The sequence below is a fragment of the Aulostomus chinensis genome, chromosome 5, assembly GCF_037954235.1.
Source record: "Aulostomus chinensis isolate RoL2024-O1b breed Wild chromosome 5, RoL_Achi_v1.0, whole genome shotgun sequence".
Taxonomy (NCBI): Eukaryota; Metazoa; Chordata; class Actinopteri; order Syngnathiformes; family Aulostomidae; genus Aulostomus; species Aulostomus chinensis.
The window spans coordinates 18,248,184-18,272,920 of NC_141324.1; the positions used below are offsets into that span (position 1 = coordinate 18,248,184).

The window sequence follows — 24,737 nt, forward strand, 5'->3', positions numbered from 1 at the left end:
CAGCTGTTCTTTTCTCACCAACCCTCAACCACACTTCCAGAAAATCACAAAGTACACAACAAACCTTCCAGCGACCAATGATTCTCCACACATACAACTCAATTAAAGACACGGCAACTCTTATCTTATATAGATCTACATATTTATATATAAAACATACAACATCGTGAAATGCATACACATCATCAGTGAACATGATTGACACGTGCTTCAGGACATTTGCCTGCAGAGTGACGGGCGATGAAATCCGATATGTTTACTTTCTCAGAAATCGATAAGAACTCTCTTCACAGCTGATTCTACGACAGGATTTATGCGTATTTCTAGACCTTTTAAATCTCTAGAGTCTTTCTTTGTCTTTTTCTACACTTTCCTAAGGTTTTACCACGAATCGTTCTCTTTCTTCCATCGGGATCAAAATCAGAGTCACTGTCAGAACTGTTTGCTCTTTCTCTTGTACTCTCAGTGCTCTTCGTCACCGTCTCCTCCTCTTCCTCCCCTGAGTCATAAAATGTGTCGCTGTCTGTCCTCTCATTCTCACTGTCCTTGTGAGTTCTCGTTGACTTCTCAACCTTTGTTCTTGAAGTGCTTGAACCTTGACGTTCGCCTACGTTACTCTTTGGCCGTCCGATGGGTCTGCCTGTGCTTCTCCTTTTTTTATCAGCGTATGTGTTGCCCTCATCAGTATTCCCTCCTTTCTCTTCTCTGGGAAGTGGCGAGTTTGTGCCTCTCTTCTTCCAGTTGTCTGACGTGTGGTAGCGCTGCACGTGACTCTTCAAGCTGACGTTGTGATTGAAGCGCTGTTCGCAGTACTGACACTTGTAAGGTCTCTCTCCTGTGTGCAGGCGCATGTGGGATTTAAGGTTGCCTGACTGGCTGAAGCCACGCTGACACACTGAGCACTTGTATGGCTTCTGTCCTGTGTGCACGAGTAAATGTCTCTGGAGAGTAATTGGCCACAGAAACTCCCTCCCACAGATGTGACATTTTAACTGCTTAGGACCTCTGTGGTCCTCCAGGTGAATTCGACGTTCTTTAAAGTTGGCGAATGTCTCTGAACAGTCCGGGCACTTATAAGGTTTTCCTTCACTTAGGTGCGTCTGCTCGTGACTGATCTTATCCACCTTGGTTCTGAATGTAACATGGCAGTATTTACAGCGATGCTCATAGCCGTCTTCATGGATTTTATTGTGAAGATTCAAAGCACCTTCACTTACGCATCTTTTACCACAAATGTTGCAAGAAAATGGTTTAATTTTGTGTTCACAAGTGTGAGGCCTCCGCTTATTGAAAAACATCCCACAATCTGTACAGAGGCGACTGTGTTTGGAGGAATAAAGAGGAGCATCTTGATTCTCCTGTTCTGTTTCCTCATCAGAATCGGTTTCAAGGTCTCTTGTTGATAAATGCTTCCCTCCTGGATTCCAGTCTTCATCTGAATCTATGTCATCTTCATCGCTTGACTCGGTTTCAGACATAGGGTCGCTCTGTTCATCGGGAACAGCAGTGATACCGCAGTTCAGGTTGTCGTCTGCCTGGGAAAGATACAACAACAAGGACAGGTAGTGATAAAGTCTGTACAGCATCGTTGGTGTTTTAATGTTATAATTTGACAACAAAGATGTGTTAAAAGCAGATATATATATTGTTCATTATGTCCTTATTAAGTCTGATTCATATTTTCACTAAACGCAAAGCTTGGTAACTCACACAGATGCTCTGTAACTGAAACTGATGTTCATGTAACTAAACCCTCATTCGCCCATTCAGCTTTACCCACCGATGTTCCAGCATTATCCCTAGAAGGGCTAATTTTCTAGGAAATCTGTGCTGTCAAATTCACACAACAAAACCTGGCAACATTCCAGGGAATCTGCTGGAAAGTGGGGCAGGAACATTACTGGGTCAGGCCTATCACCTCCCTGTGATGTGATCCAGTAACTCTACTGAAGCGGTACCTGTTGGGTCTCTGCAGCTCCTCTTGTCAGGTGTCCATCTTCAGCTGATGGGACACAAGCGTTCTCCTGGCTTTTCCACTGGTTCCTGTACTCACAATGAAGACAGCGCTGGTTCAAGATGAGGAGCAGACCGTAGATCACCTTCTCCGTCTTCACTTTACCCCGACATGACGGACACTTCCTGCTGAACAACTGCAGGAGGCGTTTTTCATTCACAATATATTTTCCTTTCATCTGGAGACGCTCAGCTCTGTTGGAAACATTTCAATAAAATGTGAGATTATCAAGCCAAGCTGATGTAGAAAGTAGGTTACCATGTCAAAGAAACTTACTTCTCCCTGATCAAATCCATTTTTGATTTTTTATGTTTCATCTGACCATGTTGAGACTTAAAAGCATGCGATGCTTCAGCTGGACATGGGACACCAGGAGGCACAGCTGGACTTCCTTGAATACCGGAAAATCCAATATTAGATAAATCATTTTGCATGACCAGAAACTGCATTCATACAAAACGTCTGCTGCTAATAAGTCTAATTTATTTGCAGTGTTTCTCACCCACTGATCCTGATTCTTGAGAAGAAGTCTTTAATGCTTCACACTGACGTGCTTCCTCTGTGGTTTCAGGCTCCTATTCAGGTGACACAGTAACGCATCTTTACTTTCTAAGGCAATAATGCAGTATAGACTACATGTAGTACAGAAGGGGGATGTGAACTGATTAGTGTTGTGTCTAAATATGGATCGTCCACACAGATAAGTTGTATTAAAAAAATATTCTATTACTCAAAGTGTAGATGCCCAACTTGGATTAAGTGTTCATGTAAAAAAAAAAGTGTATTTGTCTACATATGTTGGGGAAATTAGGTGCTGCCCAATTTGCTTGAAGTCAAATTGCAATTATTGTGTAGAAATACTACAATTTATGATAAAATAAACAAATGGAATCGTGCTCCCTGCCTGGTTATCATGAAAAATTGTATAAAAATACTAATAATTTTTTAAAATGTGTATTTCTCAACTAAAAATACAAACAAATATAAGGAAAATACCAAAACTAACATTTATACAGCGCTGTTTTGAAAAATTCTAATAAATTATGCAAATCGCAAAAAGAAAAAATGATACATTTTCAAGAACATTTGATTTGTTTGTTTGTTCTTGTTTGTTTTTAGGATTATTTGTAATACTTCCTAAGGTCTTTCCTGATTCATACAATTAGAATGGTATAACTGTAGAACACCTATACAAGTTGTACAGACACTACAACATCCATAACAACCATTACAACAGCTCCATACTCTCAAGCAATAAAAACTGAACACTGTATTCTTCATTGGAGGATTAGAACTGCTGTTATTGTGTATTACTTTAACATGAATAAACGAAATAAATTAGTAATGGAGCTGATAAATCATGAGCCCTCTTGACCTGACTGCTTACTAATGAAGGGATGACTCTTTCATAAATGATAGCAGCTGCGTGTGGGTACCAAACAAAGAAACCCTGAGAGCTGCCAGCTGTATGTATGTGTGCCGAGACGTGTGTTAGTCTGGAGGGAAGATAATTCTACTCAGGTGTCCGGGAGCCGATGCTGGGACGCGAACTCACCACACACTGGTCTGACTGGGGACACAGTGTTGGGACAGCACTGGACTTAAGCTGCACACTCGAGTGACTTGGAGCGACGTTTTCAAAACAGTCGTCTCTAAAGTGTCGGCTACAGATAGTGATATCAGTCCAGGAGGATTCTTTAAACCGCTGCTTGTTGACAACGGCGAGGAACTGAACCCACTCAAGCCTCCTCTCCGGGTCCTCCGGTAACTTGAACCGCTGCCCGCTGCGACGCCTCCCGTCACATCCCTCCACGGAGCACATGACGGCTTAAATTGGGTCCCTATCGTTGTAACAGGGGTGTTAACGTTCATAGAGACGGAAATATCCAAGCGACGCTGTCTTAAATCCACCGTAAACATTGATAAGCTAATACGGCTAGCTTCTGTTGCTACGGCAGCGGCGGAGACTGAAGGGCGAAGAAGAAAGTTCTTCTTCTATGGTTTTTCATATACAAGATGTTATAATGACGTACTGCTGCCCCCACTGTTATTGTGGTTCCTTTTAACAATAAATAAAGTATACTATAGAAAATATACGCCTATCAACCCCCATGGCAATAAAATCAGGATTTAAGGAAACAGAGAAAATTCAAATTGTATTCAAATGTAATACAACTTTTTAATTAACAGCTCCTTTTGACATTTGTTATCCAATGCACATTTTACAATCCATCAGTTCCTTCATTTTAATCCAGTTATTCAGGTTTGATGAATTTAAGACTAGACTTCTCAAAGTAAATGACTTGAGAAATGATGACTTGATTGACCTGTTTGTTTTTAATTGTTCAGTATAAACAAGCGTCTGTGTAAATCTAACAGTGAGAATAACTGGCAAATATTGTAATTAGAAATATGATTAATCATCATATATTTTGAGCAATGCTAGATCATAGACCGGTTTCTGCAGGGAAGACTGAAGAAAGATGAAGAAAATTGACTTTGGACTGATGTCAGATTGGACCAAGTGTGAAGAGTGAAAACAGTTTGACCAGCTGTTCCCAGATGTTAGTACAGCTTCCTAGTGTGAAGTAAGTACTTAAGAATATCTCTGAGCCATCACTCTCACATTTACTAACCGCAATACCTCAAACCTCAGCCTGGATATGGCCGCTTTTCAGACAAGCTTTTCGCTTTTTCCGGCTGTTTCCTTTTTAATGTGAACTCTCAGCCTCATTTCATTACTTTGTTCTGCTGGACTGTACCAGAGGGTATTTTCTGGTCTTTCCTTGTGAGTTGCATTCTTTGCCAAACAATCTGTTCCTAGTTTCCTTCAACGCCTGGTGTCCAAACACCTCTGTCATATATCAGGTCTGGACTTAGATTTGATAGCTTTCACTTCTGTTTTATGGCTTCTGCTGTAGCAAGTATTGTCCTCTACCCACCCTGCCTATTTTACTGCCAGTATTTCTGCAGTGAACATTTTATTTCCCAATTAAATTCTTATTGAAGAAACAGTTGCTTTAAAAAAGCCATTTTGTGGTGGATCTACTATCATTCCTTGATTATGTCCCTGATTCCTCTTTCTTGTAATTATTCACTTTTTCTCAGATCAGCTTCAGGTGCTGGGATGAGCCAGGACACTGCAGGGCAATAATAATAATAATAATGATAATAGCCAAGTGAAATAACATGTAAAACATACAGGTCTACAATGATACCAGTAGGTGGTGCTGCTCAGCTTCAAAAGTTTTATCATTTGTACTTCAGTATTCAGAACATGATGGCAAACGGTAAACTAGCTTGTCTGTCTTTTCCTTAATTAATCCTCATGATGGGATTGATGATCATATAAATTGGCCTTTACCCAGTGAGGTATTATAGCAGGATAAATCAAATGGTCAAAGATTCATGTCCACAATGGATCCTTAAAATTTGATAAGTTGAGCTGATAGGGGTGCAGTTAGGATGAAATGATGACACCGTAATAATATGTGTGTGTGCGTGCGTGCGTGTGTGTATGTGTGTGTGTGTGTGTGTGTGTGTGTGTGTGTGTGTGTGTGTGTGTGTGTGTGTTTAATCCCCTCAAATCACACAACACATGTCTACTGAGGGGTGGAGCTTTAATTGTATCTACTGGACATTTGCTTCCTTTTTCCTCATATTCTGGGTCTCTGGGAGACATACATTTAAATAATCCCCCCAAATTCTTTGACTTATGCCTTCACTGTCTGTTGTCAGGAGTCCAGAACACAGCTGTTTATCAAACCTGCTCTTCAGTTCCAAGACATACCATTGGCCTACTTACTGGTGGTACAGTATGAAAAAGAGGATTTGGTGTATTTTCAAACTCCTCAAGAAACAAGACATTTAACTTTTCATGCTTGTGCAGACCAAACAGCAACTCCATTCACAGCCGACCCCCCCCCGACCACCACCACCACCACCACCACCACCGCCCACCCACCCCCGGCCTTGCAGTAGCAAAATTTTTAAAAAGAAATACTGGAGTTTAATTTATTTTCCCACTGGCTGATTTGAGGATGTGTGACCCCACATGCTTCTCCATGGCGGCCAGTCAATCAATCTGACATCAAACCACCTCAGTTTGTATACTTTTGTTTGTTTTGATGTGACGACATTGTGATTATTATTGTGTCTGCTGTGGGAAAGAATTATTCAATCTGGATTATAGGTTCCTCTGTCGGAATTCTTGTAATAGTACCTGCCGTAGTCACCGGACGATGACGACAATTTGCAATTCTAAAACTTTTGCTATCATCCACAATCAGTGCACAGAATATCTTGAATGTGCTGATGCTTATTGGGAATGTGCTGTTAGGAGATAATACACCCCACACAAACACACACATACACACACACACAGTGAAAAGATCATTTCCACGGCTTACACAGCAACAAACCAATTCCTTTCATGGTGATTGCGGTTGGAATGAAATTCCCATGTGACTAAGCTGGAGAAAATGAAGGGAAAGAGTTACAAAAAAGTGTGGAAAATGTCATTTTCTTTGGATGTTTGAGCACAACGGAATTCGACCTCTGACTCCTATTTGCGTTCTAACCTTCTTCATCATATCAATTCTGGGAAAGAGGGAGAACCCCAGTCGAAACATGTCAGCTGCCTTTCACATTCGCGGTGGAATGTTGGCGAGACTTTGCGATGTTGTCAGTCAGTGCACTAGATAACAGCTCTCAGTTCATAAATATGATTGATGGCATTGCATACCACCGGTTCCTGCTCTGTTTTCCCATACAATCTTAACTGTCAGAAGCATCCGTATTATCTCACCAGCTCATATCCTGTCCAAGTCCAGGCATGATGAGGTGTTTTAACATATTCCTCATCCTTCCAGAAACCCACATGACAGAAGGATACATTCTACTGTTGCCTGCCCAGATGTGAATAACAGGCTTCACAGCTGGCACAAAACTGTTTGATCGGGGTGGTTAATGGAGAACTCTAAAAGATTTTTCATTGACCCCCCACAATGTTCCTCAATCATATTCTTACAACCAGTGTTTCTTTTGGTTTTGTTTTTTCCCCACCCACAATCTTTGAAGACCAGCCAATCAGAGGCAGAGTAGGACAATAGTGGGTCTTCTGTGGCTGCACACCCAGTAAGTCTGTGACCATTTTCTCACGGGTGGCAAAAAAAAGACTCATTAGGACTCGCAGTGTCACTTAACTTGACGTGATCTTGTCCCACACTCATGGGTGCAGCGGTGGATACAGTATATCAGCTGAGGGTAGAAACCATCTGCTTCCTGCACTGTGTCAGAGTGACAGAGTTAGCATAAGTATTAGCAGTGCTAACCTAGCAACAGATTGTGTTAGCGCTATCTGTTGAAGTGGAGGAGAGGTACGCAGCAGGAAGTCGCACGTTAAAAAGTTTGAGAACCAGGGGTGTTTACTGCACAGCCTAACTTGCATCACCCTGGTCACCCTGGTGCACTTTAGCAGTTCTCTGTCTCAACACAAGCCTTCTGTTGGGTAGTAACAGATGATATCGATTCCAGAGTGTGGAAACTCTCCAGTTGTAGAGTTTTTTTCTACTTTGCTTCAATCCCACTGGGGATTTGTCAGTGTTCCACCTCGTGTTTTAGTATTTAAAAAGTCTCTCTCTCTCTCTCTCTCTCTCTCTCTCTCTCTCTCTCTCTCTCTCTCTCTCTCTCTATTTTTTACATTCTGTCCAAAGCTGCACCCCTGGACCAGATAGATTGATTGTCTTACTCAAGGACCCTTCACCACTGCGACGTCACTATGGTTAGTACACAAACTCGCAGCCATACTGACGAGTCCGCCTCTTGCAGTCAGTGCATGTGTTTTGTACCCCATGTGCCTTTGAAATGATTAGACTCTCTTTAACTACATTCAGTGTGAGATGATTGGCCGTGAGATCCTCAAAGGTTTGACTGACCCCTGTGTGTGGGACCCCAAAGATGGGGGAAGCACTCTTGAGTGAGGCACCCAGGGATTGGAGAGGTGCTGTTGGGGTACTCATGAGGTGTGCCCATGAGTGAGGTGTATGATCACACTCTCTGAAGGTGAGGGTAGTGGGACGCTGTATTTCATATTTCATCTGCATCCAAGTAAAAGACCATGGCGTTGTGGCTACCCCCTCCTGTTGCCACAAGCATAAATGTTGATGAGTAAAATATGTGAAAACACCAGGCTGATGTGAACCTCTGACAATTAACAAAACCAACTTATAGTTCTCCTTAAAAGTTGTCTGTTTTTCAAGCCTTTTAGAAAAGTCTGATACGCACTTTTATTCTGATCTTAATCATTATCATCATTGTCTCCACTTTCTTTTTATCATTACAGTTTTATTTTATCGTTACATATGACTGAATCACTGATAAGCTGTTTTAAGACATCATGTTGCAAGTTGTTGAAAGGATTTTGGCTCATATTGTCGGTTTGCAGTCATTCTGCAGACTTAGACATTAAAGTAAATGGCAGGATGAGTCCAAAGGATATTTAATAAGCTGCTTTAGCTTGTATTTACTCTCATTTCATGGCTTATAATGAATCAGTATAGTGATGATGAATGATTCATTAATTATTCCACTAGTTTCAGATTGAAAACAGTGTGTCAATTACAACAACAACCCAAGTGGCCTGTTTAGCTAAAACACCTGGTGAATAAAAGCAATCTGGCTGAAAGTTGCATCACATGTTAATTTTACACTCAACCTAATCCGTCTCATCATTACACCCTATAGATATCCTGCTTATCAGTTGAACAATTTCTACTCCAGCTATATTTTCAATTTCAGGCACACACACACACACACACACACACACACACACACACACACACACATTCAGCATGCCGTAGGATGACTCAAAAGCATGTGAGTAAACACTGATGACACCATAACATTCATTGTTCTTCCCATTGTTCCACTGCATTGTGAAGTGACATTGTCAGTGCTGCTCAACTGCTCCGAAACTGGGCAATATCTGTGGTCTGTGTGTGTGTGTGTGTGTGCGCGCGCGTGCGCGTGCGCGCGCGCCCACCTAACGGAGCTCTGCATTCTCTCATCTAATCTTCATATCCTGTGGCACATCTCAAAATAGTCCATCAACACCTCTGGGTGTGTTATATTGGAGGCAATAAAAGTCTTGAGGAATGCAGCACATGTTGGTAGAGGAAGGTGCATGGCAGCATGGAGGAATTTGAAATGGCGTTAGCAGCTAATCTGGGAGAAACCTGTCTTTGTCACGTATAAGGTTACGTGTTGCTGTGAGAATGTGATCTATGACAAGCTTGCTCCTCATGGCAAGAGGAGAACAAGAGAGCAGGCCACCCGAGAAAGTTGAACCCGAAAGAATGCAGCTCTGGTATTCATTAATGAAGAGTACTCGTCTCTAGGGTGGAACGAGAGGACTGGAATGAGGATATAAGTGTCACAACCAGAAAACTGTTAATTTTTTTTAATGCTATTACAGAAAGAATAGACACAAGCAAGGAGAGCAGTTCATGTAAATTAGAATATTTTATTGCTTTATGAAATGTTGCATGAATTCAACTGTAAAAACCTTCATATTGTTTGAAGTTCACAGAAATGTCTGGTTGGTTGTGTACAGCTCGACACCACCGTGATTGTCGGCACATAACTTACAACAAACATACATAAAACTCTTTGGCGTCCTGCTCAAAGCTCTATATTATCTAAAATAACAATACATACATCTGTATAAAATATATAATAATAATAATAATAATTAACCTGTTTGTTAGTTCAAAGCTCACAGTAAACAAAAGGAGAAAAAAAAAAACACGGTGTAGTTTTCAATCTTTTATCTTCAACGGTGAACCGAACCAGCAGAATCACCACGTCAGAACAACATTCACACACTGGAACCACACATGCAAACATACTTGTTTTTTTTCTTCTTTTCTCTTGTTTTTTTTTTTTAAAAGGAAAACAACAGATGATGAAATCAACACCATGAAGCAACACCCTCACAAAAATTACAAACATCAGGTCTGTGTCAGTTTGGCAAAAAACACCAAATTGTCTTATATAACGCATCTCACGGCTCACGCGCACCTCTTCACCTCTGCAGGACCAGCTACTGAGGCTCAGAGAATACGGACAGCGAGAGCATTTTTAACAGTGTCTCATGTGTTATAAATTATTGAGCAAAGGGATGTCTTCCAAACAGATCCATGTGATGGAAATGAGGTTACTCAGGTTAAATCTTTAGAGAGGAACGAGAACGCAGGTCAGATGACCTTGTACTGAGTATTTATCTGGAAGAGGCTTAAGTTAATATTTGGGCTATGTGGAAACCAGATAAGATAAATATGTAGCTTTGTAGTTCACTGGGGGGAAAAGGGGATAATAAAGGGGGGAAGCAGCAAATATATATTTATATATAAATATGTCGGCATACACTCTCTGAGAACATGTTGCCCTATCACAGTCCACAATACTGTCCAAGTACCTCGCAGGATTCATTCTTTTCTCCCCCCGGCTGGGTCGACTGCCTGCAGCTGTCCAGCTCAGGGGGAGAGAGAGAGAGAGAGAGAGAGAGAGAGAGAGAGAGAGAGAGAGAGAGAGAGAGAGAGAGAGAGAGAGAGTCGGAGCACAGCTCGGCCTCTAAAAACAGTCCGTTTTTTTAATGTGTTGGCCTCTTTCCACAACATTCTTGCCTCTTACATCCAATATTTTCCTCCATTCTTCATTCAAAGACTCTTCACAGATTTTTCTCTATCATTCACAACTTCCAGTTCCCTAAATGAAGATTTCCACTGCCTCTGACTCCAACTCATCCAGGCCTCTGAAGGGGTTCAATAGCAACTTCTTAGGTGCTGCCTTGTCTGGAAAAAAAAAAGAACGCAGAAAAGATGAATAATTACATGAATATTTAAGGTTAAAATGATGGAAAGTAACCCAGATGCAGCTCAGCTATCTATGACTAAAGGTTAACAGAGATTTTCCACATTCAAACTCTCTCTCTCTCTCTCTCTCTCTCTCTCTCTCTCTGCTAAATGTGCTCCGTCAACAGATCCACATAATTTCCTAACCATGCACATTCCACAAGGCTGACATTATGAACCGTGACCTGGACTGATTGTATCTGATTGGCTGCTGAGGCCACAGCATGGTTAATCAATGTGAACGTCCATGACGCCCAAGCCAAAGAGGTAAACTCGCATATTTTATGGGTGTTTTATGTGTAGAGTCCAAGCTTGTGCAGGTATATTTACTCAATGATGGAAATATGTGTGCAAATGATTTATTACTGCAGATCTGGCAGTGTTCATGGATTATCAGCTCTCATGAACAAACATGCATATTTGTTAAGTTACTCACCACTATTGAGCTTAGTTACGCTGGCAGCCTCTTTGCTTTTGCTTCCCTCCATCTGCCGTTCTAGTGTCCCGGGTTCAGACTGAGCAGAGAACTGGCGGTTTGGTAAAGTCTGGTCGTCGGATAGACTCTTACCTGCAAGGCAACATCACCAAAGCAATATTAGCATGCTTGCTAACTTGAGTGTTCAATAATAAAAGTACAGGGGGAGGCGTTGCTGTGGTAGCGCCCCATATTGAGCTGTATCTACTCACCCCTACTCTTGGTGGTGCTCTTGGTGATGCTAATAGAGGGGGTGGAGGAGGCCAGTCGCGCGGGTGTATTCAAAAGGTTTGTACGGGGACTCAGCTCGTCCTTGCGTCCTTGGTCCTGGTGCAGCCGCTGGTTGAGGATCTTGATCACGGCGTCTTTTTCCAAGATTTGAGCGTAAAGGGCTCGTATCCTGATACAGAGCAGAAAAAAATGGGTCAGAAGGTGTATGACCTAATGAAAGTAAGGAGATGCTTGTTCAGTCGCATGTATGCACCTGTTCTCCATCTCTTGATTCCTGTAGTCTGCGACTGGCAGGTCCTCATTGAAACTGTTGTTAGAGGAGTGGCACGGCGAGTGGTTAATGATGGTGGTGTCTCTGTTAATAAGGATACTCAAGTTTAGCTGCAATTTTACACAGCTGAATAAATGTGTTCATCGGATATCCAGCCAGTGATTGTTACCTCTGGGCAGCGGCTGTGGCAGCCACCTCCATGGCGAACTGCCTCATCGTGCTCTCCTCTAGATATTTCTGTTCCCAGCGTACCATGTCGGCCTCGAGGGCCAGGATACGCTCTTCGCGCTCATGGAGTCGCTCCTGCAGGGAGCTCATGGTCACTCCGGGTGGCTGGGACTGCCTCTGTGATGAAGGAATGAAAGAGTAAGAAACACTGGTATGGATAGTGTAACTGTATAAAGGTGGTATTATGGTTAGTGTGTTCACCTGCTGTGCCCTCAAACTCCTCAGCTCCTGCTCTAGTCGTGTCCTCAGCTTCATCTCCAGACTCTCCCTCTTCTCACAGGTGGACTGAAGCTGAGCCAGAGCGCTCTGAAGCCGCTCCACCTTCTCCACATAAGCCCTCTTCCTCCTCAATTCCTCCTCGAGCTGGCGTCCACGTCCTCGAGCTGTCTCCAGAGCCTCCTCCAGCCTCTTAGCTTTAAGACTCTGCTCCTCCGCTGTGGCTCTCAGTCGCTCCAGATCCCGCTCGACACGCTCACGCTCAAAGTTCTGCTCCTCATCTGTAACAGAAGGCAGTGAGGGTTTAGTGTGTAAAGATTAGAGCAAGAGATTTACTTTGAATGTTTAAAACTTATTAAGATACACAAACTATGGAGATTAAATCATTCCAAAATATCCCTTAAGTATTTTCTTTGAAAAAAAAAAAATGAAAATAAGCACCAGAGCTCTGACATGGTGCCCTGTGTTCATTTAGCAAAGCACTCATGGAATGCTGAGAGGTGGAAGGAGGAAGGGGGGAGAAAGTGGCCCTATCCCTTTGACCCACATAGCACAGAGCATTCCTCATCCAGGCCGTACAAACACCAGTGCTCTACTTGAGTCCGGCTCCTCAAACAGACGACATAAATCACACTATCAACAGGTGGGCAAGCTTGTTTCATGGCTGCACCAGTTCTGGTCCCTTCCTCACTCACAGAAGAGGTGCATGAATCAAATTCCCTATTGTTAAGCTGTCTTACAAATAAGTCCAAGTTCTGCAAGTAAAATTCCTGCAGGATACCCTCAGTTACAAGTCATACTTACTTTGCTCAAGCAGTTTAGCCATGATGTGCTGGTTGTGGTCTGCAGCCTGGACTTCTTTTGCAACATGCGTTCTGGCATTTTCCAAGTTTTCTGCAATCAAATTTCTTGTTAGATCATGTTGGAAACCAAACAAGTCAAAGATCCCAAATGATGTCGGTCTTCACCTCGAAGATCTCTGTTGAAATCCTGCAGCCTCCTAATCTCAGCCACCAGCCTCCTCCTCAGCGTCTGCTCCAGATTCTCCCTCTTACTGCTGCCCTGCATCAGTTTCTCATAAGCCTCCGAAATACGCTGGATCTCCTGCTCCAACTGACGAGGGAGAAAAGTAAATGGAAGGAGATGTGGGGGGGGGGGTGAGAAGAGTGGAAAAAAGCGAAAGAGAAATAGAGGAATTTTTTGGTTAACCTACTTTACAGGCCCAGGAGGCACTGGTATGTTGGTTCATGTTTTTACAGTACATAGGTACACATGTAGGTACATATTGGACTGTGTGTATACAGTACACTCAGCCTGTGTGTGTGTGTGTGTGTGTGTGTGTGTGTGTGTGTGTGTGTGTGTGTGTGTGTGTGTGTGTGTGTGTGTGTTGCATTTCTCAGAAGGAATTCAAGCCCGCACCACTCCCCGTGAGACTGATTTATATCTACATTCCTGAGGGCTGATAGCTCCGGTTCCAGGTGTGAGCACACAAGTGTGCACGAAAGAGCGCGCACCAACACCACAAAGCGCAACTTGACAAAGACTAACACACAGAGGTCTGGGAAGGCTGCCAGTCGAGGGAAGGTGTGCATGCCTGCGCCTGGGTTGTGGAAACGGCAAAGAGACACCCACCATTACAGCAGTCACAGAGGCATGTTTACTCAGGGCTGCGGCCTGATGGAGAAAACTTTCCAACCCCGGCAATTATCATTCTTTTCGGCTGAGACAAGGCAAAAACCATCTGACATAACTCCAGCGGTGAGCGGAGCGGATTGGCTGAGGTGCCAAATGTCTCTGAAGTTGATGTGAAACAAGATATTTTACCAATTTAAGGGTCAAACGTGAGTAAAAAATACAAGCCAAAACAAATTAGTGGCAGGGAAACAATAGAGACCTTTCACTTTTTACACAGCAGCCTGCCACCTGCCATGGACCCTCCCCTCCCCTCCCCACCCCCACCCCAACCCCCCGCTCCACCCCATCAGCTGTGCGGGTCACAACATAATCGACTGCTGTCTGACAAGCTCTGCTGAAAATCTATGGCCTCCATGGATTTAAACTGCGCACACACACACACACACACACACACACACAAACACACACACACTCTGTCCTCCACTGGGTCAGCTACACAATGAGTGGTGGACAGACTGTGACCTCTGTTTGGGCCTCTGTCCTATGGAAGCTAGCAGCTGCCTGGCTCATCTGTCCAGTCCAGATGAGGGAGCATGCCTTCAGTTATATGGCAGAAGGCAACTGTCTACTGGGTTTGAGTTTCATTAACAGGTGGAGGTTAATTCTTGGAGTATTTCCCCTGCTGCTTGGCAATAATGTGAAAAATTAACAGCTTTAAACTGCCGAATTTTCTTCACACATATTCCCACAGAAGATGTATTTATCATCGTCAACTGTGAGTAGATAAGTCGTCTCCTCACCTTCTGAATACGTCCAGTCTTCTCCCTGTGGGCCTCCAGCTCCTGCCTCAGCCTCTCATTCTCCATCAGCAGCAGCTCTACTTGGTTGGGCTCCTCCAAGCCAGCAGGGGGCAGGCTGGGGAATGTGTAGCACTGGACTTCAGCTGGCAGAGCAGACTGGAGATACCTTAGGAATAGAGAGCGAGAGAGAGAGAGAGGGGGGGGGGGGGTTTGAGTTTTTATGTCTGCTTCATGTTTGGGTCAGCCAGCTGGAGTTAGAAGTGTGAGAAAGCGCTTTATTTTGGAACGTTAACCTCTATGCCTGTCAATCATTCCTTAGACAAGCTGTCTCCTGAGGCTGCTAAGAATGTACAGCCTATATGAGGAACACAGTTTTTTTAAAGGAAGCCGTAGCAATGCGAGCACGAGAAACTATCCTGTTACACGGTATGCCAAGTATTACAAATACCTACAGGGCTGGACTTGTTCTCCTATGAGTATTTCGAGAAGGAAATATGCCACAGTGTGACTCATATTGACCAGTATGTGTTTACGCATGTGAAGCACACTGACGATCCCTGGGAGGCTGACACCAAAGCAGGCCCTTAAATTAAAAACTACACCTCTATGATGTAATGTGAAAGTTCTTTTACACACAACAACACACACGTCATTTATCTACCTGTGTTGTGGTGCCTGTGCCGGCTCCTGAGCCTGGTGAGAGATAAATCCTTGACCCTGGATGGGGGCTGAGTACTCAGGTGGGGGGCAACGTTTATCCTGCGGGCCTGGCTGGGTGTAGTAAGGTAGCTCAGGGTAGCTGTGAGAGGTGTTCTTCATAGCTTCGGCTTTAGCAGCGACATCGTTCCTCTCCAGAGATATTTGCATGCGATGCTCACTGAGCGACCGCACATGGCTGCACTTGAGCTCCATCAGATCCTCCTCCTCGTGGAAGGCCCCCTCGTGTAGGAGCTTCCCCTCATGGAGCTGCCTGAGAGGGCCTGTGGGGCCCCAGTGAGAGGCCAGATACTGAGACTGTGCCTTGGCCTGCTCGTATGTGGGCAGCTCCTCTCCGTGCAGCTGGTAGAGCTGGTATCCGCTTTCTGAGTGGTGGTAGTCTCCCTGGTGCTCCTGGCCCTGGGGCTCCTGGCGTGCAGATAGCTGAGGGAAAGGAGGGTCTTCCTGAGTCAGACTCTCCAAAGAGGATCGTGGGCTCCTGCCCATGTCACCTCCACTGCTGGGTCCACTGTTGCTTCCACTGCCTCCACGCAGGGCCTGCTGCTGGATGGCTAATAAGGTGCGTGTGTCGGTGGGGTTTCCGTAGCGAAGCTGCTCCTGGATGAGCCTGTGCAGGACCGTTCCAGACGGCTCTTCCGTGGACGACATACTGCTTTATGATTCACTTTCTATAGTCTTGAGCTCTTTCTCCGTGATTAAATAACTCGGCTGTGAACCAGGAGTAGAATAACAAAGTAGTATGAGTATGCAGTGAGAGTACTTTCATATAATAAGATGGTGTAAACATTCTTAGGCCAACAATAATATCACAAACTTGGAGGAAATACACCATGACAACATATTTACTACTTTGGAAAGATTTATCAACAGTTAGACTGTTGTTTTGGTTCCAGAATTAAATGAGAATCCCACATTTATGCGTCTGCCCTGACAACAGCGACAACACAGGGATGTGGAGACGTTTTCCACAGCAGGCAAAAATACATGCGCCAAAAAATTCCAATCTCACGGGGGAGCAAACGCGCACCAGAGTTCACTAAAATAACTTTGTGTGTATCTCAACAATCTTGTTTTCAATTAGACAGAGGGCATTTACCGCATATTATATATTTATATCTTCACACATACACACACAACCGTACAACCAGAAGTTACAATGTGGCTACGTCGCCAGAAAAAAAAAAAAAAGAGCAAAAGTTATCTTACCAGCTCACGCGCTCATCCTAACTAAATGTATGTGTCGATGTGGAAGTCAAATTCAGAGTAAATCCACTATTTCCATGTGTTTGTCCGAGTCAAACGTGTCTCATGGTCCTCCCCCCCCGGACGGGCTGCTGCTGTGAACGGGTTGTGGAGAGCAGGCGGCGATAATAAGTAACCGAGGAGGGACTGAGGTCGGAATGCCAGGAATGTCAAACGCGAGGTCCCTCGGGGATCAAAAGCGTAAAACCACACGGGAGGGGAGGAGGAAGAGGGGGGGAGGAGGAAGAGGGGAGGAGGAGGAAAGCTGCAGTTCTTTACCATTACCACCAAAATATAAAGGATCGAGCCGCATTTGTTGCCTAAATGTCTTTGGAAAGAAACGCTTTCATATTCATGTCGCCTTCTGAAGCGCGAAATTTCCTCTGTCAGTCAGTCTCCTCTGCACGGCTGCGGAATTTTAGTCTATCGGGAAAGAAGTATTTAGAAATATCTGAATCTTCTTCATGTTTTTAGAAGTAAAAAAATAAAATAACAAAAATATACGCAGTCGTAAACAGCGTCTGCGCACAATCCTAGCACCAAATGCTGTTGCACAAGTTCTAGATAAAAGAAGGACAGACAGAAATACAGAGGAAAAAGTTACTTACTGATATGTGTGGAGAAGGTGTGAGGAGCCCAGTTATCATCTCCAGAGTAGACTTAGACCACTGCTTCCAACTTTTTGTATATTTGGAGTTAACCTGGAACTCATTCCCATAGATCTGTTCCTCAGATTACATCTCATTTATGGGCTTTCCCACATGTTCATGTATGTGCCTGTCCTTAAAAAAAAAAAAAAAAACAGCTCCCACCAAATCATACTCACTTCCATATGTTGATAGCAAGTATTTCACCCACATATAGAAAGAAGAATTGAAAATACTTGTAACAAGGGATCCACCATATTGGAAAAAAAACATTTTGTCAGTATTTTATAACTTATTCAGCCAATATCTGAGTCCTAAGTTCCTCTGATGTTCACTTTTTTTTTTTAATTTTAACTCTGAACATGAAGTAATTACAAAGAAAAACTGTAAATTTTACATGGTAAATTTGTCTCATTTCTAATCCAAGTGTCACCATCACCACCCAACTAGTAGTATTTCAGTGAGATATCGACTGAAAATGTTTTTTTTATTCTCCATAAAAATCTGCAAGTTAAGTAAATAATTGCTTGTTAAGACTTCTTGAGAAATAAAATCAAGTCTCAACATTTCACAAAAATGTACTTCTTAGGTTTCTGTATGTATTTTTATGAAAAATGTCGACTTATGGACGAATATATCTCAAATTGTTACACATACTATTTGATCTTTGCAATATTAATGTTATACATGTAATGAAGTAAAACAAAAACAACATAAAATCGCCCTCCAAATTGCAGTGAAGTTGAAGTATAAGGAAGTAAGATCATGATGTTAACATCATTATGATCTGTTGTTTATTATCAAGTAAAGACCTACCATCTGTGTTGCAGCTGAACATGCTTTTGTGTGTGTGTGTGTGTGTGTGTGTGTGTGTGTGTGTGTGTGTGTGTGTGTGTGTGTGTGTGTCGGGATATAGGTTTGTGTGTACACTATAACTAAACACAAGAGAGTCTTTGTACACAAAACTACACATGATGACGAAGATGAAGATGATGATGATGATGATGATGATGATGATGATGATGATGATGATGACAGGCTCAAAGCTCCAGTGTGCTCAACTTTTTCTCATTGGACTCTCCAAACAAGACGATTACAGGCCAGTTAACACCAGTTGCAGTCACTTACTGGACTCTTTCTGCATCTCTTCCAGATGAAAGGCCACAGCTTGACATGCGTCAGGTTAAACAACCGTTTCTGTCACTTTGAAGTATTAAATTTCCTGCCTCCAGGGACGAAAAAAGCACATCTTCATGAGCTGCTCTACTTCTGTGTGAGCCAAAAGACAAGATGGAGGTATTTACTACTTGGTGGACTCAAAACTTTTATTGTGGACCTTTAACTGCGGGCCTTTAAATAGCTGAGATTTTAGTCATAACGCACCAATAATCACATCTCCTCAGTAGAGGCAGGGAAAGAGATGCCATCTTGCTTCTGTATAATTCACATTTTCCAAAACTCCAGCTGAATCTGTTTAGAACTTGGTGCAATCAAAGCAGAGCAGCAGGCCGCAGTAATGATTGTTGTGTGGTTGCAGGCCTCAGGCTGATGATCTCATTAGAACCAAAAAAATCTATCAGCCCTACTGGGTGGTATTGAACTGCCCCTGGTGTGTGTCCCAAATCATCTGTGGATCTTTCACCACTTAAAAACACACATGCACACACACATTCCCGTCATGTTTCAGATGCTGCATATTCTTCAACGGGTTCTTTTTAAAAACAGCATGCAGACAGTGCGTCTGTGTGGGTGGCGCTCGCACTGGTCAGCAAACTGGAACATGTTTGCGTTTCCCCGTCTTATCCACTGTGTGAAGAACCACAGTCCCCACCTTTTTTTAAAAGTCTGGTCATGTCATTTAACACCACCTCATGACTTCCTCTGCATGTGAGTGTGTGTGTGTGTGTGTGCGCGCGTGTGTGTGTGTGTGTGTGTGTGTGTGCACTCTTGCTCTGGTCTTTGCTGGTGCACAACGCCTCAGGCCATTTTGTCCTCCATTGTACCACACTTCCTGTGAACTTCCAAAGGAATGCAAGGCTGACCCTTTGAAAATTGACGCTTTCAGAGAGTCATTACAGGAGATGTAAATCTAGAATAGCGTGCCACTAAAAAAAAAAAAAAAAAATTCTTCATTGTCTTACAGTAGACACTCGGACTAGACAGAACTTTCATGAGTTGGTCCTTGTTTGTGCAAAGAAGAGGAAAATTTGAGGACACCTAGCAAAATAAAACACAATGTGCCGTTGCTATATTGCTTTTGAGGTTTTGGTGGAAACATGAGCACAAATGAGGCAACAGTGAGAGTAGTCAAACTACCAGTTACACAATTAGAAACAGTCTGACTCCAAATTTGTTCATTCCAGCCCTGTGTTATAGTCTGGATAAAACCTTCTTTGTCAAAAGGGAGGGATGCAAGGAGACCGATCTGACTGTCTGTGTTTTACAAGACCATATATCTCTCTGAGGACCAGTTTAGCCCTTGGGAGTGAGGACAGTCCTCAACATACCTTCAAAAGAGCAATTTGAGGGTTTGAATTCAGTTTAGGACCAAAGCAATGTTGGTCCCGACTGCCCGGGGCTGTGATTCTGTGAGGGGGGGGGAATGAGATTAATGCTATCTTTTATAAATTCAATTTTTTTCTGAAGCTCCAGTGTTACCTCTTACTTTCAAGACGCCATGGTTGCAAGTTCTGCGAAATGAAAAAACATAAATGCACGTACAATTGTGACGTTTAGGGAATAAATGAGATCAACTGTTTCCCTCACACAAGGATAAATAGAAATGTGCTGGTTTGACTTATCGGCCACTGAAGACAAACCAGGCTAAGGAGCAGTTATTTGGGGACAAAAGTCACATGTGTCCACAAACGCTCTTCTAGACATTCCAAATGTTATCAGACCACTTTCTGGGGGTTTTGGGAAACTCAAAACAGCATTAGCATGAAGCCAAAATACCAATGACAGAGAAACCTATGATGCAATATTGTCCACTAAAGCTTTAAGACTCCAGGAAGTAAATCTAAGTCCATGTAAATACCTTAGAAGTGACTGTAAAAAGCTTTCAGGTGCAGGCTTACTTACAGTTCTTGGCACCGAACACATACAAAGGAAGTTCATGAAGTGAAGTTTTGTTGATCTTTTTATATAAAATATCCAACTGCATCGGACAAAAGGGTTCAAAAGGGTTCTGAGTTTATCTTTAGGAATCGATCGCCGAGATTTGGACTCGGAAGGTCGGTATTATAGGTTTACACTTACGAAATCATCTCACAGACGTAGCAACACACCCGCTTACTTAACAGATGCATCAGGGTTCTACTTTGAAATGAAATAACTTCAACATTCATAGATAACTCGCCAGTTTGATGGGCCCTTCAACGTTCCTGCAACAGCAACTTTAAACAACAGTCAAATCAGTCACTTATCTCTCATCTAATCGGGGAAGTTGCGTAATGTGCGCTCAGACGTCTTTCTTGTGAAGCTGGATGAGTGAATTAATTTGGATATTTGAAATGTTAATCAGGACACTTCAGCTGAATTGTGACGCAGAGATATGTGAGTTTGGTACGTGTGTCTGGTCTTTCTTTTTTTTTTCTTTTTTTAAAAAAACCAACAACAAAACAAAAAAACAACGACTTTGTGTTGTAATTATTAGCTCAGTTTAATAGCTGGATCTATTATGGCTCAAGCACCAGTACCTCACAGGCTGAAAGTTGTAGTCATTCTTCACTTATCAGACAATAGTTGATTATCTAAATGAACTTGTATTGTTCATAAAATGAAGAACAAACAACAAGATGCTGTGTATCTTCCTGGCTCTGTTTCTATCTCTCAGATGTGTTTTGCTCCCTCCTGCATGTTAAAAGCTGAATTATTTGGAATGAGGTATTATCTATGGCTTTGATGGCTGGAGTTGGTTGGAGATATAAAGGAACTGGGTACAGTGGGTGACTGTGTGGGAAAGAGAGAGGCAAAATAGAAGACGAGGTCACCTGATATGGCGGGATTGGGTGAGGAATGTAACTGATAGTGTTGGAAGGAGTGGGATGGATTCCTCTCCTAGGCTCTCACATCCATGGAAGCCGTACTCATTCACACAATACACAATAGACAAGGACAAGGTGCACTGCGTTGAGCTGGTATCCTGTTCTCAGGATACCACTGACAAAACGCTTCCCATGTATTCATATTTCCCAACAATTGTTGGTAAATTAAAGCAATCGCCAGGTTTGGTGTCGAGATGACTTTATGCTGAGGAAAGCAGGCCAGATCCACTGCTACAATATTCGTCTGCAGTGAGAAATCTCTGCATGTTGCAGCAAGTCAAGCTGCATTGAAGGGAATTTCCAGACATTTCCATTCATTGCTAACAGACTTGTGAGTCACAGGAGTTGAATATGTAGCAGCTAAGACAGGTTTTGTTGTGTTGCTTTATACAAATGGGTGTCTACAAATGTAGTTTTCCAGTAGAGAGAACGTCCATGTGAAGCTGATGCATACAGCTGGTTAGCTTAGCTTAGCACCAGCACTAACCTCCCTGTGAAACCACAAATTACCACATCTGTTTCTACCCACAATGTTTAAACACTTTGGTTTTTGATTGGATTAGACAAACAAGATTAAACATGTTAGTGAGCTTTAAATCCAGGTTACGCTTGAAAATAATCTGTTTATAAGAGTTGCCCAGCCTCGCCAGGACTCAAGTGTGAAGGCCACACTCAACGGTGGAGGGAAAAACCATCCATCAGTTAGTTTGAATGAGGGCGGAAAGTGGCAGATATTCAGTCAGTCATGGATTCGTTTACGAGAGAGAAATTATAGTAGAATGACAAAAGGGTAGCTTGAGAGAGAAGTTCAGGTTTCTTTCTCACCTCAACACATGGCCGCTTAGACATGGTGTGGAAGGTTCCTTTGGACCGAGCCATGTCTCTGTCAAAGCTATGTAACAGAAAGTTCTATTCGTCTCAACATATTTAGCTGTTTCCTGGAAAATCCTGAAGCGATGCTTTTTTACTGAAATTTATTGTTCTTTATGAGCCAACAGCAGAGAATGTTCACTCCCAGCATGGTGCACATCAGAAACAAACTGGCTACCTCTGGGTAGCGCTGTGCTAATGAACAAAAAATCATTATAAGCCTGTGGTTCTTCAGATTTTTCCAAATCTTTTCAAACAAAATGAGTCAAATTAATGGGTCCTACGAAGAGATAACAGTGAGTATTTGGTCCCAAACATGGGGCTATCAGGGAAAATGTATTTTTCTTTTCATGAGACCTTAAAGTCACGCTTCCTCTATGTTAAATGAGAGTGGTGTCAGTCTCCTCTTCAGTGAGGTGCCGTTTAAGAGGCTAACCACATAACTACAACGTCTGCAGTTCATCTCCGGCCCGTTGTTGTCTGTCTATCCACGCTTTCAGCTTTCAAAAAAATGCCAAAATAATTATCGTCTCACCCAAAGTCCAGGGAAAGTGAATGAATGCGCTTCCTCGCCAGTGTCGCCAAGCACTTGCTCCTGCTCATGCAGTCTAGACTTGCTCGATATAAAAAGTTGCCCTGAGACGATTTCTGTCATAAACTGACTCTAAATAGCTCAAACTGAATGATTTCATGAATAGTATTCCTTTTACTCAACTCGGTAGCCTCACAAGTAGCAAGCATAGACTTAATGATATAAATTATTACTCTGGTTTATTTGTTGCCCAAACTGACCACGACCATGATGTTTAGGTGTGTTTTCAAAGAGACCACATGCTCCCGACATTGTCTGTAGAACCGGAAAATCCACATTTTTCATCCTTAGTCATGATATCTGAGAAGTCTTCTTCAAATGGGAACGGAAGGCTTAAATGACATCCCTAGTTTTCTGTTTCATTTGCAGGAAACTTACTCATTTACTTTTATTTACAACTACTGGCAACTAGACAGTAAGTGTTTCATAAACCAACACAACAGTGAGTCATTTTGGTCACTGGCACAACAACAGAGGGTACATCTTCTATTGTTGTTGTATCTTCCGTATCATATTTACATCAAAGCTACCGTATGGGATTTTTGTGATTATTATTATTTTTATTTATTTTTTGGTGCTGCTGAGTAAGAAAGGAGTTTCACCTTCAACACTTGATATTTACACGTTGACATCGTCATGACAACTTGCCTGTTTTTTCTCAAAACACTGAATATGTGGCCTCTGCTCTCAAATGTATTAGTCATACAGCGCTGAGGGCAAATATTTGAGTGTCACTGTAATGATGTTCCCTTTTCCATTTTCTTCCCAACCCCCGCCCCCCCCCCCCCACATTTCTCCTGTTTTCTTTCACTGCAGTTTGATTTAACTGTTAATGCTAATGACTGAATTTTCACAATTCCAGGTACAACAACAATGGAAGGACTCTCTCGTGGTCATGCAGAGAAACACAGAGTGATTTTAACTGCTACCCAAAATGGAAAAGCTTGAAAAAAAACCAAAAAACATAGTTGATGTATTGAAGTGTCCCAGTCTTGAGGGTGAAGCTGAACCAAAATGAACACTCTAAGTGTAAGGCCCTTTCCAGACTGCCCTTTTGAAGTGTGAAAACATTTTTGCAGTCTTCTACCCCGGAGACAAAATGCCCACTGCAGACCAATGACACTGCAACCATGACAGCCATGTCCTAAAGCAGCCTTCCACCCCAGCGGTCCACTGGCATCCCGAGAGGTCACCAGAATGCCAGTCATTCATTCGGGCCCCGGCATATGTGCCCCCAGAAAATAGCTGTGCTCCTCTGCTGCTGAGGCTGCACATAGCATGTGATCCGATGGCTGGCTTTGGCTGGGAGCATGATGGAAAGAGAGAGAGAGAGAGAGAGAGAGAGAGAGAGAGAGAGAGAGAGAGCACTCTGTTTGTAAATGAGCTCAGACACTCTGAAAATGTACCAGGGGCTTTCCATGGACCGGAGGCGATGAGGGGAATGTGGGCTGGGGTGGTGCAGATGGGGCATGGTGGGGGCATACATGAGGGGGTCAGTGAGGGCTGAGCAGGTGTGTGATGGATGTGCTTTCCAGGAGGATGGAGGGATAAACATTTGTTGGAAGTCAAGTCGTTCAAATTGGCAATAATGCGAGATGTGCTGGGCATCTGGGCACATTTTCTGCATGTGATTTCAAACCCTTAGGTATTTTTTTTCACAGGTGTTTTTGTTCAGTCAGCAGGTTGAAACAGGACACAGTTGTTCGTGATCTACATTCTGTATTGTGTCTTCGCTTCATCACGTCAGCTTTTTGCTCTCTGCAGCTGTTATATTGTGCAACTACATGCTACATCTCTTTTAGCTTTTATGGATCAATCAATTGTACTTTCAATTGTACATG

General features: G+C 43.0%; 2 protein-coding genes and 1 long non-coding RNA gene across 3 annotated transcripts; 1 reads left to right on the top strand and 2 right to left on the bottom strand.

Annotated features, from left to right (window-relative positions):
• Positions 1-114: 114 nt before the first annotated feature.
• On the bottom strand, positions 115-3,979 carry LOC147261563 (uncharacterized). The gene is made up of 5 exons (XM_086203631.1): positions 3,570-3,979; positions 2,517-2,589; positions 2,291-2,405; positions 1,959-2,208; positions 115-1,535 (listed from the first exon to the last, which is right to left on the bottom strand). The coding sequence occupies exons 1-5, from the start codon at positions 3,834-3,836 to the stop codon at positions 333-335; spliced, it is 1,908 nt and encodes a 635-aa protein (XP_086059757.1). The 5' UTR covers positions 3,837-3,979; the 3' UTR covers positions 115-332.
• LOC147261564 (uncharacterized) lies at positions 3,531-24,125 on the top strand. The gene is made up of 5 exons (XR_015115794.1): positions 3,531-3,778; positions 4,482-4,602; positions 7,729-7,796; positions 11,055-11,193; positions 23,759-24,125. It is a non-coding gene; the product is annotated as an uncharacterized LOC147261564 (long non-coding RNA).
• On the bottom strand, positions 9,517-16,906 carry LOC147261565 (angiomotin-like 2a). Its single transcript, XM_086203630.1, has 11 exons — positions 16,706-16,906; positions 15,444-16,207; positions 14,783-14,948; positions 13,316-13,460; positions 13,152-13,241; positions 12,333-12,628; positions 12,073-12,248; positions 11,886-11,987; positions 11,614-11,801; positions 11,363-11,494; positions 9,517-10,866 (listed from the first exon to the last, which is right to left on the bottom strand). Exons 2-11 carry the CDS (start codon positions 16,145-16,147, stop codon positions 10,781-10,783), a joined length of 2,085 nt encoding a protein of 694 aa, XP_086059756.1. The 5' UTR covers positions 16,148-16,207; positions 16,706-16,906; the 3' UTR covers positions 9,517-10,780.
• Positions 24,126-24,737: the final 612 nt, after the last annotated feature.